Here is a 20,799-nt window from a genome sequence, read left to right as displayed (position 1 = left end):
CCCCCCCCCCCGAGCGCCAAGCCCTTTGCCTGGGCTTTAACGCCTGAAACGCCGGGGAAGGCAGAGAACCCCGAAGCTGCTGGATCTGTGCCCAACGGAAGGCAACAAAGCTTGGCTGGGAAGAGTATCTTTCCTAGTTGCTTTTGTTGTTGGGGTTGGGTTTTTTTTGTTTTTTTTAAACGCTCTGGTTCCAAGCAGCCTTTACCTTCAGTAGATTTCTCTTGAAGAGAGGCCTAAAAACGTCACTGTATTTTTGGTTTTTTTTTCTTTTAAGGCCAGTGCTGTATCAGGCCATCTGTTGTATGAGTTAATGGCTTTCCTTATTTTGAGGTGCAGCCAACCAAGTCATCGGCCTCTAAAGACTTCGGCTGTGGCGTTTGTAAACCATAGTTTATTAACAAACTTTGCCTCGCGGTTTCTTTTTTGGTTTTATTTTTTTTTTTTCCTTACTTAAATAACTGAGGTTCAGTACACGGCAATTTTGCAGACAAAAGGGGCTTTGTCGCGTGGAATTGTTTTTATTTGTCATGCAAAGAGGCTGCTCTGACAGAGTGAGCGGAGGGCTCTGCTGGTATGGCAGGCGTCCATGGGCTGCTGCCTCTCGGCTCTGGTCTTGCTTTGGTCCAGCCCCTGATTTAAAAAAAAAAGCCCAAGCTTTCTTGGTTTCTGCTAGGCAAGCAGGCGTGTGTTTCTGTGTGAACTGAATTACTCCAGCATCTGGAAAATAGTAGGTGTTAAAGGGAGATGAATGCTGAAATAAGAAAAGGGTCGGAAAGTGTGTATAATTGCTTTTGTAAACACTCTAAGGAGAATGCTTCATTTCAGCCTTAACATGGCATCTCTTTTCCAAACAAAATAACATTTGCTATAGTTTTGACACAGGCACTGTGCTTTACCGAAAAAACCTAAAAAACAAACAACCCAAAACAAAACCCCAAGAACAAAATTGCACATTGGTCACATGTAATCTGGTGACATACGGAGTCGTCTTGGCAGAATTATTTAGCTTCTCTTTGACTATAGACTACCTTAAAAAAATTATTTCACATACCTGTTTTTTTTGTAGGATTCTATAATTTTTGATGCCCAAGACCCCTTATAATTGAAAAACCTTTTTGCTAGAAAAACAGATTGGGAAATACTTTTTTTTTTTTTTAATCCTTTTGCTTTTGTATACATTTGCTCTTGCAGTATACCCGTACTGTATCTACGGTCATTTGTGGTACATAAGAATTAGAAACAGCCTAGAGAGGAGCAGAACTTACTCTTCCTTGATAAAACCACCTATCTTGTTTCAGCAAACTGAGAATGCTTTGCAATTTTTCCCATGCAAGGGGGCCGCAGAGTCCTTTATCCTCAGATTTCCATGTATCCTGCATCGTCCTGTGTTCTGATGAGGCAGTGTGACCTGCAGGCCCTGAAGCCGTGGTGTGGCAGCTCAGGATGGACTGCCCAGGCTGGGTCATTTGGGGCAGTGCTGGGTTGAGCAGTTCCAGTTCTCTGCTTGTACAGGTAACTGTTAAAACGTTACTGTTCAAAAAATACAAGTTCAAGTTGGAAGTGGATTTCTTGTGCTCAAGAGTAGCCTTTCAGTGGAAGCAGTGAAGCTAGTCACTCTGATGTCTTCTGAATTTCTAGGCTAAGCAAGATGAACTCTTTCAGTCTCCTTTGGTTGGGTTTTTTATTTCCTCGTTCATGCTGATGACCTTTATCTGCACTACTTTTAGTCTTAATTTATCTTTCTAGAAGGTACATGAGCAGAATGGTGCACACTTCCAGTTGAGGACACAGCAGACCCATCTTCAAAGGGACTTACCTCTGTTAGCTGTTTTTAGCGTGATTTTCTAAAAGTTGTAGCAGCTGTAATTATCTGGGGAAGAAGAAATCTGGCTAGCTGTGCCAGGATTTAGCTGTCACGGGGCTTTGGAGAGCTAGTTCTTTTAGTCTGTGCATTACAAGGTCTTCAAGGATGAGTTCTGAGTGCAGGCAGCCTGCTGAGCAGACTGAGCTTTTACAGCTGGTGAGACCAATAAACTGAAGGTAGCTGTTCTAAATGACCTTCCAAAGTGAGACTTGAAGGCAGTAGAAATGCGCATTTTTATTGATAACTGCCACTTACCTTTTGTGGTCTTTTGTGAAAGGCTTTGTCTGTAAATAGGTTGCACTAAAGCTACTCTTGGCATTGGTTGTCAGATTGCTTCAAGCTCCATGAACCAAGCAATGGGCTACAAACATGGGCATAAAAAATAAATAGCCAAGTATGCTATAGTGAAAGTTATTTTGAGAGCCTGGCAGAGGATGTTTGTAGAGTGAGAGATAAATAGTGAACTTTCTGTGGTTAAACATTATTCTTCCCCCTACTGCAGTTAACGGCTTTGTTTCCCTAAAGCTGCTGGAATTTGGTCTTCTAATAGTTTTTATTTGCTGTTTGTACAGCGGTATGAAAGTACATCAGGTCCAAAAAAAAAGAAGTATCAAATTAAGATTATCTTTGCTCTAAAAAACTCTGCCCTTTGAGCTCATGCTGCTTATGTGTCTCTGTACTCCCACCCCTAGGAACTGAAGATGGAAAAAGCGAATGAGGTAAGGACAGCACCCAGCTGTAGCCGGAGGATCAGGATGTAAGATGGGGCCATCGCTGTTGGCATCAGAGCTGTAGGAAGCAAATGGTAACCCTGAGCAAGTGGATGGCAGAGCTGCTAGGAGCAGCTGGTGGCACGAGGCTGGCTAGAGGACAAATATGAATTCCGAATCCCTTGTGCCAAGGTGATGTTAGAAACTGGTGATTTGGACAAAAAGAGGAGAGAGAAATCAGAAGATGATCGACGGCTATACCTGAAGGAGCGTGGAGGATGAGTAGCAGGATGGGGAACTTGTCCCTGTGGGATGTGAAGAAGGGTGATCAATTGTCATCATTGATCAACAGGAAAAAAATGGATTAGCAATAGTTACATTGGATAAGCGATAGGGGAAAACATGTAGGGCTAACCTTATTTGGAAGGATGGTTGTGTTGGCTTATAATTAAAGATACTTGTTTATGAGCCTCTAAATAGTACAGTGATTTCGGAGAGCAGGCCTTGAGGCAAAGGCCATAGAAACAGCAAGAATCCTTCTGTAAACTTCAGATGGCTAACTATAGCAGCTTGATATAAAAAAAAATCTGACCTTAAAAGTTGACTTAAAAATTTAACACAGATAAGGAAAAAACAAAATCTCATATTGGGTGACAGGAAGGGACAGTTGATAATAGGTAGCAGGTGGACTTGAAAAATACCAACTCTGTCTCTGATTTCACAAGGTCATGTGAGGGCTGATGAAATGCTGTGCAGCTGATGCAGGTTGTTCAGTGTCCCAGTTTGGTTTCAAAACCACCTTCTGTATCTTGCATTATATCACAGTAGCGTCTAAGAGACAAGAAATGAGCATGTAGTTTATTCTTTCCTCGACTGTTAAGTCTTAAACTTTAGAAGGGTCGGCAGTCGTAATTTTACTCTGAGCTGCAACTTGCTGTGTTGTTCAGTAGTATATAAAAAATTTTTAACTGGGATAGTGACTTTGCTTAAATTGCAATATTTGATTTTAACGCGCTTCATCACTTGGCCATTTTCCTTCACTGATTGGTATTTTGGGCATGTTTTTCGTGTGTTGCCTCTAAGTGAGGGGATGCAACATACATTTCTTCTTGATACTGCTGTTTATAAACATGCAATCTTAAATGCATGTATTGCAAGCATTTATTTTAAAGAAAAAAAAATGAGTAAAGTCATAGAGCATCTTTAGCAAATGATGTCTTACAACCCTGTAAGTTTTGTTCTGCTGTTCTGACTGTGTATGTTCCTCTAGCAAAATCAGTGTTGATAGCACATCCACAGGTTGGGGCTGTTGGAAACCCTTAGGGATTATATACATGAAGCAGTAGTAAAAAATGAGTTTGTTTTCTTGAGACTAGATTGTGTAGAGAGATCTCTGGAGGTAAATCAAACAATCCAGCGATAAGGAATTGAGAGAAAGCTGCGCTTAGGAATCTGCCTTGGCTCTGCAACTTGCACCTATATAACTGCTTTTGTGCTGCAAATTGTTTTTCGTATAAAGTGAATGATGGTGAGGTGCTGTGAAAAGGGGAATTGAGCATTGTGCCATTGGGCAAATATTAAACTAAAGAGGCTTTTTTTATTCGAGGAGTTAGATATGCGTAACTTGTGGCTTGTTTGGTTTTCTTATCAGCCCACATCCTCATGTCAAAATTGCTTACATTTCTTCAAAGGAAGGCGTAAGTCTTGAGACACTGACACCTTAAATACTGTCATTGGAATGAACGTTCCTCTCCACTTGCAGTGAGCATTGGCAACATTTTGTTGAGAAAGTTGTGGTTCAGATAAAATGAAAGAAAATTAAATTATTTTTAACTTTTGATTATTTGATACATCCTCAGAACTTTGCATTTTGGTTTAGTCTCGACTTTTTTACTGAGCCTTCTTTTCTCCTCTTGGAGTTCGCAGGCCTGAACTTAGGACAAAGAGGAAAAGGGACAAGAAAACATTATCCTTCTTGTTTATAGGCTTCTGCACAGAGGAGCTTACTCTGAGGGCTTTTATCAGTGTCCTTCCGAGACATGGACGTGTTTGGATGGATCTGTTTTGGTTTGCATTCAGTTCCCTGTAACTTCCGTTACATGGAGTAGTAGACTCTGTTTCATGGGTTTGAGGTTAGGTGTGGCTTTTGCCTGCTCAACCGTGAAAAGTGGTGATTTTTAATGACTTTGGGTATTAATTGGTTCCCCCCCAATGTGTGTTTTGAGAAAATGCATCTGTCTGCTAATCTGTTTGTTCTTTTCTGATGGGTTTACTACGCGGGGTAGCTGTGCCAGATTTGTGCAAGTGACTCAGTGGGATGGGACTTTGTCAATCCAAGATTTGGGAATCTCGGACAATCACAGTGCAACAGTTTAGTCATGTTTTACAGCGTAACACTGAGGTTTAGTCTTTTGGAGTAAACTGACTCCTCATCTATCAAGACACTGAGGAAATTGATGCACATGTGGATTGTATAGAAATTAATTCCCTTTGAAATACAGGATGGAGGGAGCCAGTGACGTCTTCGCACCACTTTAATATCTTCTTTCTTTTTAGGCAGTTCCTTGTAGCTGTGATAGATTCATGCAAGGTATCCGTAGTTTTGTGCCATTAAAATGTTCAAAAAAACCTTGTCATTTGAAAGGAATGCCTCAAGGTTTTCGGATAGAGTATTTCTGTACGTATATCTGTATATCAGATTCTGTACTTGGTTGCGTAGAATACTTGTGCTTTATTCCTAGTAACTATTGAAGAACAGTCAAAATGAGCTCTGTTTCAAGAGAGATTTTTGTGCTAATAATATTTAAAGGAGAAATAATAAATAGTACCATGAGAAGCATCTGTCATGCTTGTTTGGCTCAAAACCAAGAAAAGGTTGAGCAGTGTTGAGATCTTGTCTTAAAGATTTAAAAATTACCTGAAAATTGTGTACACTTTGCGGTTTCCTTTCAATGCAAGTACTGAGCTGAGGTACATAGGGGTGTAAGATGTCAGTGTCCTTTTTTGGTATTGTTTTTGTATGTCTTAAAACATGTATGCAAATACATATGCTTCTTGTCTTCTGCCTGTATACAACTCACGGGTCCAGCATTGCACTACCACTGACTTGCCCTTCCAAAATTCAACACAGCATTAAGAAACCCAGTTAGGTCCACTGTGCTCCTGAAAAAAAAACCCTGAAATAGTGGGACACAGTGCATGAGCTGCTTGAACGGTCACTTCCTCAGAGAGCACATGGATTGTAATTTTCCACCGCAATATAAGCCTTTGCTTTGTGGGAATGTTAGTGTTAAATCCTAGTTTTCTGGTTTTCTGTTTCAGTATGTATGACCAATTGCCCTACTCTGATTGTCATGGTGGGTCTCCCAGCAAGAGGAAAAACCTACATCTCGAAGAAGCTGACACGCTATTTAAATTGGATTGGAGTGCCTACAAAAGGTGATGGATTTACTTTTTGTTCACATCAGAAGGACAGGGCAGATGTTAGGTGTTTTATAAACCTAATTCCCAGTAATTTTGTTGCCCAGTTTGACTACTGAAAATCCTTCTGCTTTGTTAACTTATTTTTAAGCAATAGCATACACAGGCTCTCTGTTCTGTTTAGATGTTAATTAATCAAATTCTGGTGACTGTTCATTTACCTCCTTGTTCTGCCAGGTGCCTAAATCAACTTTGTGCCCTTGTTCCTTAATAGTTTGGTTCTTCAGCTGTTGTCTTTATTTTTTTTTTTCCACCCTTCCCCTTTCTTTCTGTGGGTGAAAGAATCTCGTTTACGAGCGGATGAGCAGTCAGCACTTCTGGGTTAAAGTTCTGACTTCTTCATCTTCTTTTCTGTGTGAACTTTGTGCAACGCGTAATGCTCTGCGTAACTCTTTCTTTAACTGCATTTATGGAATGAGTTACAGCTCTTTGAATATTAAGAGCCCAGGGAGCTGAAGCAGCCACTTGTTATCACTGTCTTAATGACTTTATATGTGTGTTTTGAGTGGGAATCGACAGCTCAGATTGGTTATGCCAAGGACCTGGCTGTCCTATCTCATTCCCGAGCTCCTGTGGTATCTTGTGGGCCCAACTCGACAAATGAAAAAGACCTAAGTCTGTTTGAGGTTCTGAGCAGCAATCTCACCCTGCCTTCTCCTCTGTCTCTGTAGAAGAAAAAGACAGCTTTAGTGTTCTGTGATTCTGTGTCTGGTGCGGTAATGGTAGCTTTATAGTTATGATTAGTTAATTATTTAAGTAACGTCAAATATGTTAGATCGTACTAAAGCGTAGACTTTTGGCTGGATATTCAGAGATGTATTTCCAGGTAGCTCTAAGAAGTCAAGATGAAGAGTTCTGGCCTATATTTAAACTGCCTTTGATTCTAGGCTATAGCTTTTGGAGTTGGTGTTTTCTCAAGCTCTTAGAAACTGTCTAATATGTTTTTTTTAGATGAGATGTTATGGAGGATACGTTACATTGTTTGAGTATGAGAATTTACAGCATTTAAATTATCACTTAAGTTTTGACTGTTTTCACACAGGATCACCCTTCTGATGAGCAGCATCAGATATTTAGGGACTTCAGTTTTATCCATGAGGTTGAAGTGGAATAACAATCTAAATACGTTAGCCTATATCCAAGCTGATGAAATCTAATATACATGTATGTAGATATGTATATATGTCATTGTGTTGAACGTTTTACTATGTGAACTTTGAAAAGCAGAAATCCAGTATTGGACAACAAACAAGATACTGTCCACATCTGGCTCATGCTTGGTTGAATATATCCCGAATACAGTAAAATAGATAGGGGTGTTCTGCTTCAGTTATAGGATAGGTTTCATGGGCCACTGTGAGCAGCACATCAGAAAATATATGTGTCTGTGCTTAATAAAAATATTTAAAACATTGCTGCCTGATTTTATGTAAAGTTGCTCATACACAACATAAAGTTGCTATATGAGATTCCATCCTAGGTTGCTGGTTACGGTTTGTCTTTGTTAGAAAGGGTGACTGGGGACTCCTTTGGAAAACCACAGACCCTTCCTGTTGTTTGTGTCATCAGTGATGCAATTTTACTGAAGCTGAAATCAGTTTAGAATACCTCACTGACTGAGGGAATAGATGACACGTTGCCTAATGCGTCCAGTTGACTGGGACTGAATTGATACCTGGTTAAGTATTGAGTAGCCCTCACAGCTGTCACCCCTTCGGCTCTTAATGTCTTAGAATTAGTGTGTGCTTAATGTAGTAAGTGTTCTTATTCTCTGAGTCAGATGGTTAAAATTATGAGGTTATGTAAACCAGAGAAAAGATAAATGCTGTCTTTTCATGTAACATACATTAGGCAAGCTGGAGAGTTCAAGAACAGAAGGTGGAGGTAGATAGCCCAGGGTTGATGTGTTAGTCGAATCATTTCAGCCATCAGTTCTGTGTTTTCTTTTGTTCCTTCCAAAATCCTCTGTCATTTAGAATGTGAAATGGTTAAAAATACAAAGGACTTTTGTCTGGGCTTTTTGAAGGAAATGAGGTCAATTAGATGCCTGAATAGAATTGTGTTGCAATGTGGTTTTTAGATACTGAGCTTTGGGAAGCTTTTTTGAATAGTTTGGCTGTATGGTAGTTGTGATACCAGTTAGCTTTGTGAAACTTTTCCACAGGGGTGGATGCTAATAATAAGGGCTGAAGATCGTCCCACTAGATAGCACTTTTTCCTTTGCTGTACATGACCCTCTTTCAGTAACTATTATTTGTTATGAAATTCATTATTTTTGATTTTTAAAGGGCTATCGCCTGACAACACTGGCCATCTGAACTTCTTGCATCTTCTGTTTTTCTTACAAGGAGCCACCCTTTCATGTAGCCAGTATGGCCAGTGCTCATTAAACCTGTCACAGAATAACCTGGATTCTACTATAATCCATGTCGTACAGCTGACCACAAAAAAATCAACATTGTTGAATTCAAACAAAACTTGACTTTTGGGGGGATAAACAATATTTATTTCTTTATTCTCTGCCCCCCCATCCCAACAGCAATCTATATGCAGCAACTTATGGTTGAGCTCTTTTATCCTATGTCTTTTTTTCTTAATTGCAACTCAGCAATTACTTCTTTTCCTCTTTCCAGAAATGAAGTCTGGCAGGTAGTTATACTTTGGCAGCTTCTCAAACAGAATACTTCAGTTTGATCTAATGTTAAAAAAAAAAAAATGCTTTGCAGTTCAGCAGAGAAAACCTATAGGTCAGAAACAAGTTAAACATTAATTGCACTTCAGAGACCTACTTTCAGATCTGCTGAATGAAGTTAATTAGGGTACAGTGTCATTGTCTGCTGTGTGGCAAAACAGAACTGCCTTGCCCTAATCCCATATCTGATACTGTGACATGTGTATGGCCATAGGCCTTATAGACCTTTGCCCAAATACGGAATAGTTTTCTTTGACCACTGTTAAGAGATCACGGTAAGATTATGTTCAGTACTTATGCTGATTTTTAAAAAATTCTTTTTTTTTTAACTTAAGCGTTTTTGTTAAATAAACAGAACAGGGGTTATGAAATAGTATGTACTGATCCTTAAGGAATAGAAATATTTAAGCAGAGTTCTGAAAAAATGTTTCCACAACTTGACTTTTAAGTTTTGTTTATCAAAAGCAAGATTGGTTAGGTCTATTTAGAGCTCTGCCTTGCTTAAATAAGAGCTGAAAGTTTTGGGGGGTGCTATCAGAATACTGTTTCACTGCAGATACACACAGAAGAAAAAGCTAGATTATTAGTAGTCCTTTGTAGACTACTGAAATAGACTTCCAACCAACCCTGCCAAGGAGGAAAAGAGTTTCTTTTTATTGTTCAGGCAAACTGGCAGACAAAGGCACAGCAAGATGGTCAAGTGACTCCATTGAAGCTACCTACAGCCCAAATGTTCTTTTGCCATTTCCATGATTTGTTGTTGTCTTTGTATTTAAAAATAAACCAACCCCCCAAAACACAAGAAGTAGTATGATATGTTGACTTTGTACATGCGAAATTACTTTATCCTTGCAGGTAGTTTAGTTTCAAAGCTGTCATAACGTTTGTCCTTTTTATGTGAATACTGTTAGTTTCACTAATACTGGTTTCTTCTTGGCAGAATTTAATGTTGGTCAGTATCGTCGAGATTTGGTGAAAAAGTATAAATCTTTTGAATTCTTCCTGCCTGACAATGAAGAAGGCTTGAAAATCAGGAAGTAAGTTTTGAATGTGTTTGGCTACCCAGTGCTAATTGTATTAAAATGGTACCCTGTGTAATTTGCTCTTAGAGACTGCTTTAAGTTGCATTTTTGTATGCTCAAGAAGACCCTTAAGAGACTGCAGTATGAAATGACAAGGAAAAGAAATTCTAGAGAGGGTGGAAAAGTGATTTGTTTAGGCAGCTTAAAATTTGGGGTATTTTTTTCTTAATTGCTTCATCTCAAGTATCAAAAATGCAGAGAAGGTAAATACTTAAACTTGATTCCTTTTCACCTTTCAGTAGGCTGTGACTGCTGTTATTCCTGCAGATATTCCAGGGTATTTTCACTCAAAACAAAGCAGTTTTAACAAATAGTTTAAAAATAATTTAGACCTTTAGAGGAAAGAGAAGGTTAGAGCGAGAGGGAGCTGCCTCTCTTTCTTATAGAAGATCAAATAGGAAGGTCTTTTGATTTTCTTGACCATTCATTGTCTTTTTTTGTATGTTCAGGAAAATGTTTAAGCGAATGCAGTATGAAATGAGAAGGAACAGATTTTAGAGGAATGGCAATGCGGTTTTTTTTTTAAGCTACTTAAAATACAGAGTATTTTGTTCTTAATTGCTTCAGCTCAAGAATAAAAAACGTCTGGACTTTCCTACTGTCTGGACTTCCTTTTGAGGCTGCCCCTTAAGAGTCTCTACTTCAATATAGAGGAAAGACCTTTAGAGGAAAGAGAAGGTTAGAGCGAGAGGGAGCTGCCTCTCTTTCTTATAGAAGATCAAATAGGAAGGTCTTTTGATTTTCTTGACCATTCATTGTCTTTTTTTGTATGTTCAGGAAAATGTTTAAGCGAATGCAGTATTATTTTTTCTTACCTTTTTGTAAGGTATCAGCTAATAGATGTGACTCTACTGTCTAATTCCTAAAATGCCGTTTCAGAGCTTTTGTGTGGATAATAAAGAAGAAAAAAAACCCACATACCTGCCTTTCTTTTTGGTTTGCATACTGGAATTTTTTGCCTGGAGTACTTTGAATGTATTGGTCATTATCTGTTCAAATGAGCGGGAATGAAACACTATTATTCTCTCCCGGAAATTGTCTTTTTGGCCACCATGCAGGGGCTTCATGCAGTCAATCAGTGCACTGCCTTGAAAATTGCCATGTTTTGCTAATGCTATGCAAAGCAAGGCGAGCACCAGCATGAACATCTGCGCGCAGATAAGAAGCACTTGAGACTCCCCTCTTGCCTGGGAAGAGTCTCTACTTCAATATAGAGGAAAGACCTTTAGAGGAAAGAGAAGGTTAGAGCGAGAGGGAGCTGCCTCTCTTTCTTATAGAAGATCAAATAGAAGGTCTTTTGATTTTCTTGACCATTCATTGTCTTTTTTTGTATGTTCAGGAAAATGTTTAAGCGAATGCAGTATGAAATGAGAAGGAACAGATTTTAGAGGAATGGCAATGCGGTTTTTTTTTTAAGCTACTTAAAATACAGAGTATTTTGTTCTTAATTGCTTCAGCTCAAGAATAAAAAACGTCTGGACTTTCCTACTGTCTGGACTTCCTTTTGAGGCTGCCCCTTTACTTGGCCTCTCTCTCTTCCCTTTCCCCTTCAGGAGCAGTTGAGTATTGTTAATGTCAAAGGAGAACAACTTGCGTAAGAACCTCCTAATCCTTTGGGACCAAGGAGTAGATGTGAGGTGCATTAGCCTTGCAAGCCCCTACCTTTTGCTCAGAGGTAGAGCCAAACCTTTTAATGTGCCTCTGTGTCACTTATTAGACTAAATGGTGGGGAACATAACATGAAATGGGCTGTGTGAGCTAATCTGCCTAGTTAGCAATGAGTAAAGAGGGTTTGTATTTATTTAGTGAAGACTTGACTGATGAATCTCAGTTCCTGACATCTATTAACCATGCTAATGTGGAAATACTGTCAGGATTGAAAAGCCTTCATTTTTCTTTTAAGATGAAACTTTGCATGCAGAATACGGTAAACGTAAGAGAAGTTAGGCGTTTCAGTCTGGAAGTCAAAATAAAGTAGTAATGCATAGAAAGGCTGTTGAAATGGACAAGGTTTCATGTTGGAACTGCAAAAAGACTGTACTTACTGGAAATAACTGGGGCTTTGTTCTGCTAGTGAGTAAATCATGCACACTGTTAATGTTGCCCTCCACTATTATTTATGTGTTAGAAATCATAATGGACTTTGAAGATAATACTAATGCTGGGGAAATAGCAAAGTTGCAAATGAATTTATTCTTGTCCAGATTTAACACAAGTGTAAAGTATGTGGGGGTGGGGTTTTTTGGTGTTTGCATCCTCAACAGTCTCCAGTACTAATTACATTGGGTTGGTAACTACAATGGGGTGTTATTTTCACCTCTGTCCCTAAAACTTGGTGCTAACTTTGGTTTACTCTCTGTTTTAGCAGATGTTTTTGGCATAAGCAATTTTTACACAGTAGTTCAAAAGAGGAGTAGATTACTGAAAAATAGTTGTCTATCCACTTTAACTTTGGGCTACAAGATAAAAGCCTTACGTTGATTTATTTTTTCCCTCTTTGAGAATCAAATTAAGCATCAAATATCTATGAATAGGTAATTGGGAAAAGAATACAGTTGCAGGGATGATTCAGTGATGTTACTGTAGATCAGTGAAAATTTATCCTGGTCAGCAAAGTTGATGGGTATTCTGTGGTGATGTGTAGTTGTATCAGTTGCACAGAGGAGCGCTGGACTGGTCTTTTTTCAGGCAGATGGCCATGACCGCATTTCCTTAGTATAGCTTGGTTGACCTCTGTTGGTTTTTCCCATGTTTCATGCGGGTGACTGATTAAAAAATAGGTGTGTTTGAGAGAGATTCTCTAACATTTGCAGGGGGCTTCGATCACAATGCACAAGTGCGTTAATAAAATGACTTTAACTAGCATTTGAGTTTTACTCTCTTTCATTTTTAAGACAATGTGCCTTAGCAGCGCTGAATGATGTCCGACGGTACCTCAGTGAAGAAAATGGGCACGTGGCTGTAAGTTTCTTGTTGAAGACACATTCTTGAGATGTTTCCCTACAAAACAGTGTGTGTCTGATGGTACAGCTGGAGTCATTCCAATGTCTCTTCAGTATATCAGATTGTTTTCTTTTGGAGTTGTATGTTAGGTCTGCTCCTGTTGCTGCAGGAGCTCTTAAGTTCAGGGTGATGATGCCATGTTGAGCAACCACCTTTGTCATTTGAGGGGTTAACTGAGGAGAGGGTAACACTAAGAAAAACGTCCCCCTTCTCGCCACATTATATGACATACCGTTAACACGTCTGCTGTTTTGGTTGCACTTGTGTTTCTATTTGATAGTCTAGTGTTTGAAGTGAAAGGTGAAGACTTACTGGCCAAAAAGCATCCTGGGTATTGCTTGGCAGTTGTGTTACTGACATGAGAAATCTCCGAAGAGAGCAGGAGAAACTCAAAAGTAAATTGCTGCATATCTGGGTATTTAATAATGGGATGCAAAATATAAGCTGTTTAATTACTGATGTTGTATATTCACATTAATAATATTTTGTGCATAATGTTTTTCTGAAGACTACTGACACAACTGTGTGGTGTTTTCATTAACTAATCAGGGAAAACCATTAACTATAGTAACAAGTGCTGCTGGGGACATGAGGTAAACTTTATACTTTGGTAAAACACTGGTGTGTTCAGAGCTAAACATAAGTTCTTAGAAAAATGGCTGCATATATCTTGTAATTCATGGGCAGGATTTACAAGTCTTGCAGATCTTCTGCCCTTTAAAAGTTTGACACTCGCATGTTGAATAGCATATTAATTGCAGCATCTTTTTTGTGTAGCATAAGTTCACTAAAAAAACTATGCATCAGTATTTAATGCTGATATGGGCCAGGAGGAAGATTCTGTCCTGTATTACGTGTTAGGCTTAAATTCTGGTTGCTTCTTCCAAATACATTGTTCTGCTAGTAGTGCTTTCAAAATACTACTTCTTTTAGTATTTAGAAAATCATGTGTATAAAGTAGGAATGTCTTTTGTTTTTCTGTTGAGCATGTGGAGGTAGCAGGGCAGAGGGAAGGGGAAGTGTTTTCATTGCTTTCCTTCGCATGAGGGATTCTGAACCTGTATTTTTGTTGTTACTAACGCAGTGCTTTTCACAGACTAGGATGCTTTTTTAATTCCTCTCTCTCTCTTTTTCCGTAATTATTCCTAGGTCTTTGATGCTACAAACACGACTCGAGAACGTAGAGAAACTATTTACAAATTTGGTGAAGAAAACGGATATAAGGTGAGTCAAAAGCAAAGGAGTTCTGAGCTAATGCCTGGACGAGTAGGGCAGTGATAGTTTCCCCCTTATCTGTACTTCTAGTTAAGAAGTGCACTAGCATATGCCACATCCTTCCTAGATGTTTAGTCAATAGAGCATTTCGTGTTCTCAAACATTGTGATGAAAAGTCACCCCATCCTCATTTTTCTCATCTTTAATGTTTGTACTGTTTGGAGCTAATCTCTCTTACGCTATGGCTTCACTTCTGTCATCCTGGACCTGTAGTTCTGAGTGTACTGTCAGCAAGAACTGTTTAAAATACGGTTCTTAGTGCAGTTCAGATTTTGCTGCAGAAACACATAGGGAATTCTGTGTTAGTTCTGTACAAACCAAAAACTTCCTGTGGCTTTCTGCCTTCTGTCCAGGATTGTTTTGCATTTAGCTGTTCTCCACTAATCTTCCGTTTCCTCTAAACTTGTGTCTCCATAAACCTTTCGAACAGCAAAACACAAACCTCTTTTTAAGTGAGGCTACTCCATTAGTTGAAAGGCTTCTAAATTACTATTTCAGAAGCATTAGTTACCGTTTGTATGGCTGAACTTGCATCCTCTTCCATCCTGAATTTTTCTCACTGCAAAATTTTTCCACTTAACAAGCATTGCTGGGAAAACAGTGTAGAGCATGATACTTCAGGAAATGGTAAGCCAACAACTTCTGATGAGAGGGTCTGAAGAAACCTTCTGAGTAAATGGAGGGAAGTTTAAGGCACGGCTCTGTTAAAAAGGGGTTAGCATGGAAGTGGGCAACATGCTGCTCGTGTGTGTTAGTCTCCAGAGGCGTTTTAATGCATCTTCTTCCTTCCTTCTGTACACGTGACTTCCCATTTGGACTGAAGACTTTTTTTGTTGAGTCAGTATGCGTAGATCCAGAGGTCATTGCTGCAAACATTGTGGTGAGTATAGGAAAGTTTGCTTTAACTGCTTTAAGTTAAGAGGTTTAAAGTAGTTCAGTGTTTTTAGAAGTACATTATAACAACTTCCAATAGCAAAAAAACATTAGCTCCCATTAATGGAACACTTTTCATTTATTTTCCTGTCCGTGTGTATACTAACTCAGAAGTTTAATTCTATGAAGAATAGCTCTTCTTGCTTTACATATGTTTTAATTAACTTCCAGAAAATAAGTTTTTGTGTTGTGTTCTCCCCCTTCCTATTCCTTTAAACTTCATTAAAAAGGGAAAGAAACTCATGTACTACTCTCCTGTTTTTAAACAGCAAGTGAAGCTGGGTAGTCCTGACTATGTTGATTGTAGTAATGATGAAGCGACAGAAGACTTCATGAAAAGAATAGAGTGCTACAAGAACTCGTATGAGACATTAGATGAAACTCTTGACAAGTAAGTGATGAAATAATACTCTGATCACAACTGAGTTATTTTAAGGTGTTTCCTTAGGGGCTGGAGCATCCTGTATCGGGGACTAGGGCTTTCTAGTCATGTTTTTTTAATGGCTTTTAATCTCTTTCCTTTGGCAAATTAGAGAGAGTTGACTCTGGGGGTGTAGCCTGGAAACTTGCTTGGTTGAAGAAAATTGGCTAATGAGTCTACTCTGGGACAATACTTCCTTTGATTTTCCCACGTGGAGAATGGTATGATTCTTCTGGGGTAGAACCAGCATTTAGAAATTATTCCAGACTAGCTGTAGTGGTTGGTGGTTGTTCGGTTTTTTAGTATGTAGAGGAGACTTGAGTGATTTGTAAGTATAACTTCATTTGTTGACATGGCTAAGATGAATTTTGAACACATCAGTCTTAAAAATGTGACTTCTAAATTTATTTATTTGTGCTTGCAAATTATCCTGCAGATGCAGGGCTATCAGAAACTTTCATAGCTAGGTTATTTGCCCTCGTGCCAAAGCATTCATCTGTTTTTCATTCACTTTCAACACTTGAAAGTGAGGCAGGGATGAACCGTGTGAGGAGGAGCCCTGTTTCTCTTGCTGCAGTCCAGGATTTCAGTGTGGGATTTTGAGCTGCGCTCATACCAGGTGCTCCTGGTTTGTTTCAGGACCAGTGCTATAGAGAAGGCTGAGCTGCATTTTAATGTAATTGAGTGTAAGCAGTGTGAAGCTGGTTCAATCAGATCAGTTCATGCATGTAATTTCTGTGACGGACCTAATGGTTGTGCCTGGGTGAAATAGCGTTCTTTGGCGTTAATCATTACTATCAGAGATGAGGTGATGATACTTGCTTCCCATCACCTCCATTTGGTTTTATTATAAGTTTTCTTGTTTTATTGTGGCGCGATGTAGCAAATGCTAGAAACCAATAGTGGTTATTTTCAGCTTATTAGACTTTTTTCCTCCTTTAAACTAGATACTACTCTGAAATTACAGCTCAGATGAGAAAGGATAAGCAGTGAAAATTGAAATTATAACCTGTCTGATGCTGAGAGAAGGTAGTGGTGGGGTGAATTACAGTACTGTTAATAAACAGTTGTTGACAGAGTGGTTGAGAAAATGTCTTGCTTCAAGCTAGTCCCTGGTCCTTCTGATGCTGTAGTTTTTCTGGAAGGGTTTACTGAGATGGGTAAATAGTGACCGTGCCTTTTGGCCCCTGGGTGCAATCAGACAAATACTTGCTGTGGGGCAAGTGTTTGTAACCTGGAGAAAAATATCTAGTATCGTAAAATATCTGGATATCTTATTGAAGCTACCACAGTTGAATGACTCCGCTGAATCTTCCTTTCAGTGGGAGGGCTGTATTTTTCCAAGAGTAGGATCTAGGTTTGAGAGACAAAGTGCAAGTAAAGGGAACAGAAAAGAAAGTGATGTGAGCAGCTTACATGTGAAGGGAATAGAGTTCATCCTGTGCCTTTGGAGTATTGCATTGTTTCTTAGGGCTAATGCACATTCCATGGGTAACTGAGGGTTTGTGTATTGCTTTGGCTTGTTGCCCCTTTGTTTTATGATGAGAGAGAGGGTTGGGAAGATTGTGCTACATGCTAATAGAAACTGTGTGGAATCTTACATATTTTTTTGTTTGCTTATGAAAGGGATCTTTCTTATATTAAAATTATGGATGTTGGAAGAAGTTACCTTGTGAACAGAGTAATGGATCACATCCAGAGCCGGATTGTCTACTACCTCATGAATATCCATGTGACTCCTCGGTCAATCTACCTCTGTCGACATGGAGAAAGTGAACTCAATCTGAAAGGGAGAATAGGAGGAGATCCTGGACTGTCTGTCAGGGGGAAAGAAGTATGTGCCTCCTGAACAAGTGTGACTGGGTTTTGTGTATAGCTGTGGATGTGTGCAGTTTGTGCTGTGTAATTACAGCTTTCTTCCTCTACACCCTTTTCCTCTTAACATGTTTAAGGAGGATTTATTTAGTTGCATATGTGGGTAGTGGAAACTGGATGGACACACTTTGTGATTTGGTATATTCTCTTTTATCTGTCAATTCTGTTGGTTGAAATTCCTTTTTACCTTACAGCACAAAGCAGTTGTCAAGAGGCTTTATTTTTAACTGTATTTTTGTAAAATCCTGACTTGTTGGATAATTGGGAAGGTTCACAAGTTAAAGCTGAAAAGAAAATTCCTGGAGGTAAAGATGGGAACCGCAGAAAACTTGTGTCTTCCTTGTACTCCTTTCCTTCCCTCCCCTGTCCCTCTTGGCTTAATAGAATGTGTTGTATTTCTTAGCAAAAACTTTGACAGAGCCTTTTGGAAAAGTTACAATGAGTTTACAAAGGCTAGAGCCTGTGTTCCAAACTGAACGCAGTGTGTTGGCTCTGAGCCCTCATCCAGTGTCTCATGGTTTTTCTTTCAGTTTGCCAAAAGCTTGGCACAATTTATTAATGAGCAAAATATCAAAGACCTGAAAGTTTGGACCAGCCAGATGAAAAGGACAATTCAGACTGCTGAAGCCTTGGGAGTGCCTTATGAGCAGTGGAAGGTTTTGAATGAGATAGATGCAGTAAGTTCTTCTTTTCTAGACGTCTAATAAGTTGCTTTGTTTGCTAGGGCTGAAGGAAGTACTTAATTTTGTAATGATATGCCTTTTAGGAGATAGAAAGTCATTTAAGCTGGTTCTAGAGGCTGGAAAAACTGTCATTAATTCTTGTTAACGTGGCTAAACGTTTTATTAAAATTTGCCATAATTAATTTAGTCTTGGTTTGTCTTTCCCAGTAAAACATTCCCCTGTAGAAGCCACGATGCTATGAAATTTTTGGTAGGTGGGGGTTGGAAAGAAAAAAGGCATTGATAGTTGGCACTTTCCAGCTGCACCTGTAAGATATATAAGGAGGTGCAAATAAATGTGACCATGCTCAGTGACCTTGCTTGCCCATATACGTAACTTCACTTGTATAGGGATTTAATGATTCCTTCTAACCACATCTGAGTCCGGCTGAGTGTCCTGTTCATCATGTGTGACAACTTTGTCTTTAAGTGTCAGAGTAAAAAAATACAATTGTTAAAAGTTATTTATATATGGCTTTATGTAAGAGTGATACCTGCTTTTTGCACTGCTGGAAATACATGCTTTTTAATTATTTTTATTACCTATAGGGAGTGTGTGAAGAAATGACATATGAAGAAATACAAGAAAATTATCCGCTTGAATTTGCACTGAGAGACCAAGACAAATACAGATACAGATACCCTAAAGGAGAGGTATGCTCTTTTTTCTCTCTTAAGGCGAAGGACTTCCTTGTCGTCTTGAATACATGCATGCTGGCTTTAGGAAGGAGAAAATAAATTTTAAAATTAATAAAAAGGTTGTTCCTTTCTCCAGGGGAAAGCATATAGGAGCTTGCAAGGATTGAGCCCAGGCCATTTAATTTGATCTAGGGCCTGAAAAATAAAACAATCGATTCAGAAAACGGTTGAGAGCTTTGATCTTGTGGGCATCGTTTCTATGCTGATCCCGCAGTGATAAAGCGGGAAGAATGATTGCAAGGCTTCAGACTATTGCATATGCAAACGTAGTGCCAAGATTGCCTTTTTCCATTCGTCCTTGCTGTAGATAATGGCTGTTTTGCATGCAGTTCTGGCTGAGATGCTACGGAAATCTGTAGCCACATTGGTCTTTCACTTTAATAAACTCCTTGCCTCTGGGAAAATAACTTGCTGACAGCTTTTCTAAAGCAAACCCATTACGGCGCAGCAATTACCAGATGGTCACACGGCCTCTCTGTGGGTGCTAGAGGCTTAGGATTCAGGGCAGCAGGGTGGAGGAGTAATTGGACCAGCTGCTCAGCTGTTTGTCCACGAGGAAGCGGAGCTTGGTGGTCGTCTTTCCTCAGCAGTTAAGAGTAATCACTGTACTAAGAGCAGCTTGTGATAAGAGCAGTGTTCTTGGGGGTATGACCCCTGTCTTACTAATGAGGCAGTCATTAAGCTGCAAAGTTCTCCTAATCCGTTTGAACAAGGAGTGTTTGTTTTTCAAACTGGTGCCATCCTCTGGGATGGTGACAAACATTTCAAACTGTCTCATCGCCTTGGGGTGATCAGTTGATCTCAGTCGTTTGTCAAAGGCGGTTTCTCTGTCCCTGGTAAGAGTTGCAGGGGTTTGCGCTGCCTCGCTGGAGACCGCTGGGTTTCTCTTCCCAAGGTCTGAATAAGCAGTGCTGCTTTCCAACGGGGCAGCCCCCGTGCCTGCCTTGGGACCGGGATGAAGGCTTTCTGCTGTGGTCATCCCCTGCCCTGCTGGGTGATGTGCTGTTCTCCGCACCTGCAACGCGTGACACATTTTGGAAGTATTGTCTTTACTGTGCATGTGAAAATTAACTTAAGCATGCACATGCGGAAATCCTGCTGTTCACCTGCAGCAGCAGATTCCCTGTGCGTGTGCTGTGCAGGACAGGTTGCAAGTGAAATCCGGCCTCCTTGTTTTGTGACTTGAAGGGATGGTGGCTGCCATCGCCAGGCCGGTTCACCTAGCCCATAGTTTGTTTTCAAAGGGCAGCCTGAAACAAGTCAGGCTTTGTGAACTCTTTGTATGATGGCTGTAGGCTGGGCTTCCCAGATTTTTGCTTGGAAGAGAGATGCTTTTGAAGATGAGGCATGGAAAATAATGTGCAAGACTTAACCTGTGCATTTGCAGATGCCATGAATTAAATTCTAGGGATTTTGTGGAAATTCTTGATCACAGTGACTAATTTAATAAAGCCTTTCCATGAGGGAGATTTATTTTGTTACATGTATGCTCTTTGATAGTCTGGAAGACCCGGACTGTGTTCTTAATTTAAGGAAAATTATTACTACAGTATTTGCCTGTGCACTAATAAACATTTAGAAGATGACTAATATGAAAGTAAGATCCACTGTATATACACATACTGTTCAAAGAGTGTTCCCTTTTTAATGTGCCGTGTATTTCTCCTCCCCACCCAGTCCTATGAAGATCTTGTTCAGAGACTGGAGCCGGTAATTATGGAACTTGAAAGGCAGGAAAATGTGCTTGTCATATGTCACCAAGCTGTCATGCGCTGTTTGCTCGCATATTTTCTTGACAAGCCTGCGGGTAAGTCTTCCTTGATACATAACAAATGGTCTATTTTTTGAAAGTTTACTGATTAAGGTTCCAAACAGTAAATTCTAACAGTTTCATAGAATCATAGAATAGTTGGGTTGGAAGGGACCTCTAAAGGTCATCTAGTCCAAACCCCCTGCCGTGGGCAGGGACATCTTCAACTAGATCAGGTTGCTCAGAGCCCCGTCCAGCCTGACCTGGAATGTTTCCAGGGATGGGGCATCCAC

General features: G+C 39.7%; 1 protein-coding gene across 2 annotated transcripts in view; it reads left to right on the top strand.

The window, feature by feature from the left end:
• The window catches only part of PFKFB4 (6-phosphofructo-2-kinase/fructose-2,6-biphosphatase 4), a 54,200-nt gene that overhangs the window by 16,389 nt on the left and 17,012 nt on the right, over positions 1-20,799 (top strand). For both annotated transcript variants that reach the window (XM_019471858.1, XM_009278483.2), the window contains exons 2-11: positions 5,896-6,012; positions 9,687-9,783; positions 12,723-12,789; positions 13,981-14,055; positions 14,930-14,986; positions 15,309-15,430; positions 17,087-17,294; positions 17,866-18,012; positions 18,607-18,711; positions 20,434-20,563. In XM_019471858.1, the coding sequence (XP_019327403.1) occupies positions 5,901-6,012; positions 9,687-9,783; positions 12,723-12,789; positions 13,981-14,055; positions 14,930-14,986; positions 15,309-15,430; positions 17,087-17,294; positions 17,866-18,012; positions 18,607-18,711; positions 20,434-20,563 (1,120 nt within the window). In that variant the 5' untranslated portion in view covers positions 5,896-5,900. The remainder of the gene's footprint in view (positions 1-5,895; positions 6,013-9,686; positions 9,784-12,722; positions 12,790-13,980; positions 14,056-14,929; positions 14,987-15,308; positions 15,431-17,086; positions 17,295-17,865; positions 18,013-18,606; positions 18,712-20,433; positions 20,564-20,799) is intronic.

Source organism: Aptenodytes forsteri, unplaced genomic scaffold (assembly GCF_000699145.1).
Source record: "Aptenodytes forsteri isolate BGI_AS27 unplaced genomic scaffold, ASM69914v1 Scaffold578, whole genome shotgun sequence".
In the NCBI taxonomy this organism is placed as follows: Eukaryota; Metazoa; Chordata; class Aves; order Sphenisciformes; family Spheniscidae; genus Aptenodytes; species Aptenodytes forsteri.
Note: the sequence above shows the minus strand (reverse complement) of the source record. Positions and strands in the feature narration are given on the sequence as shown.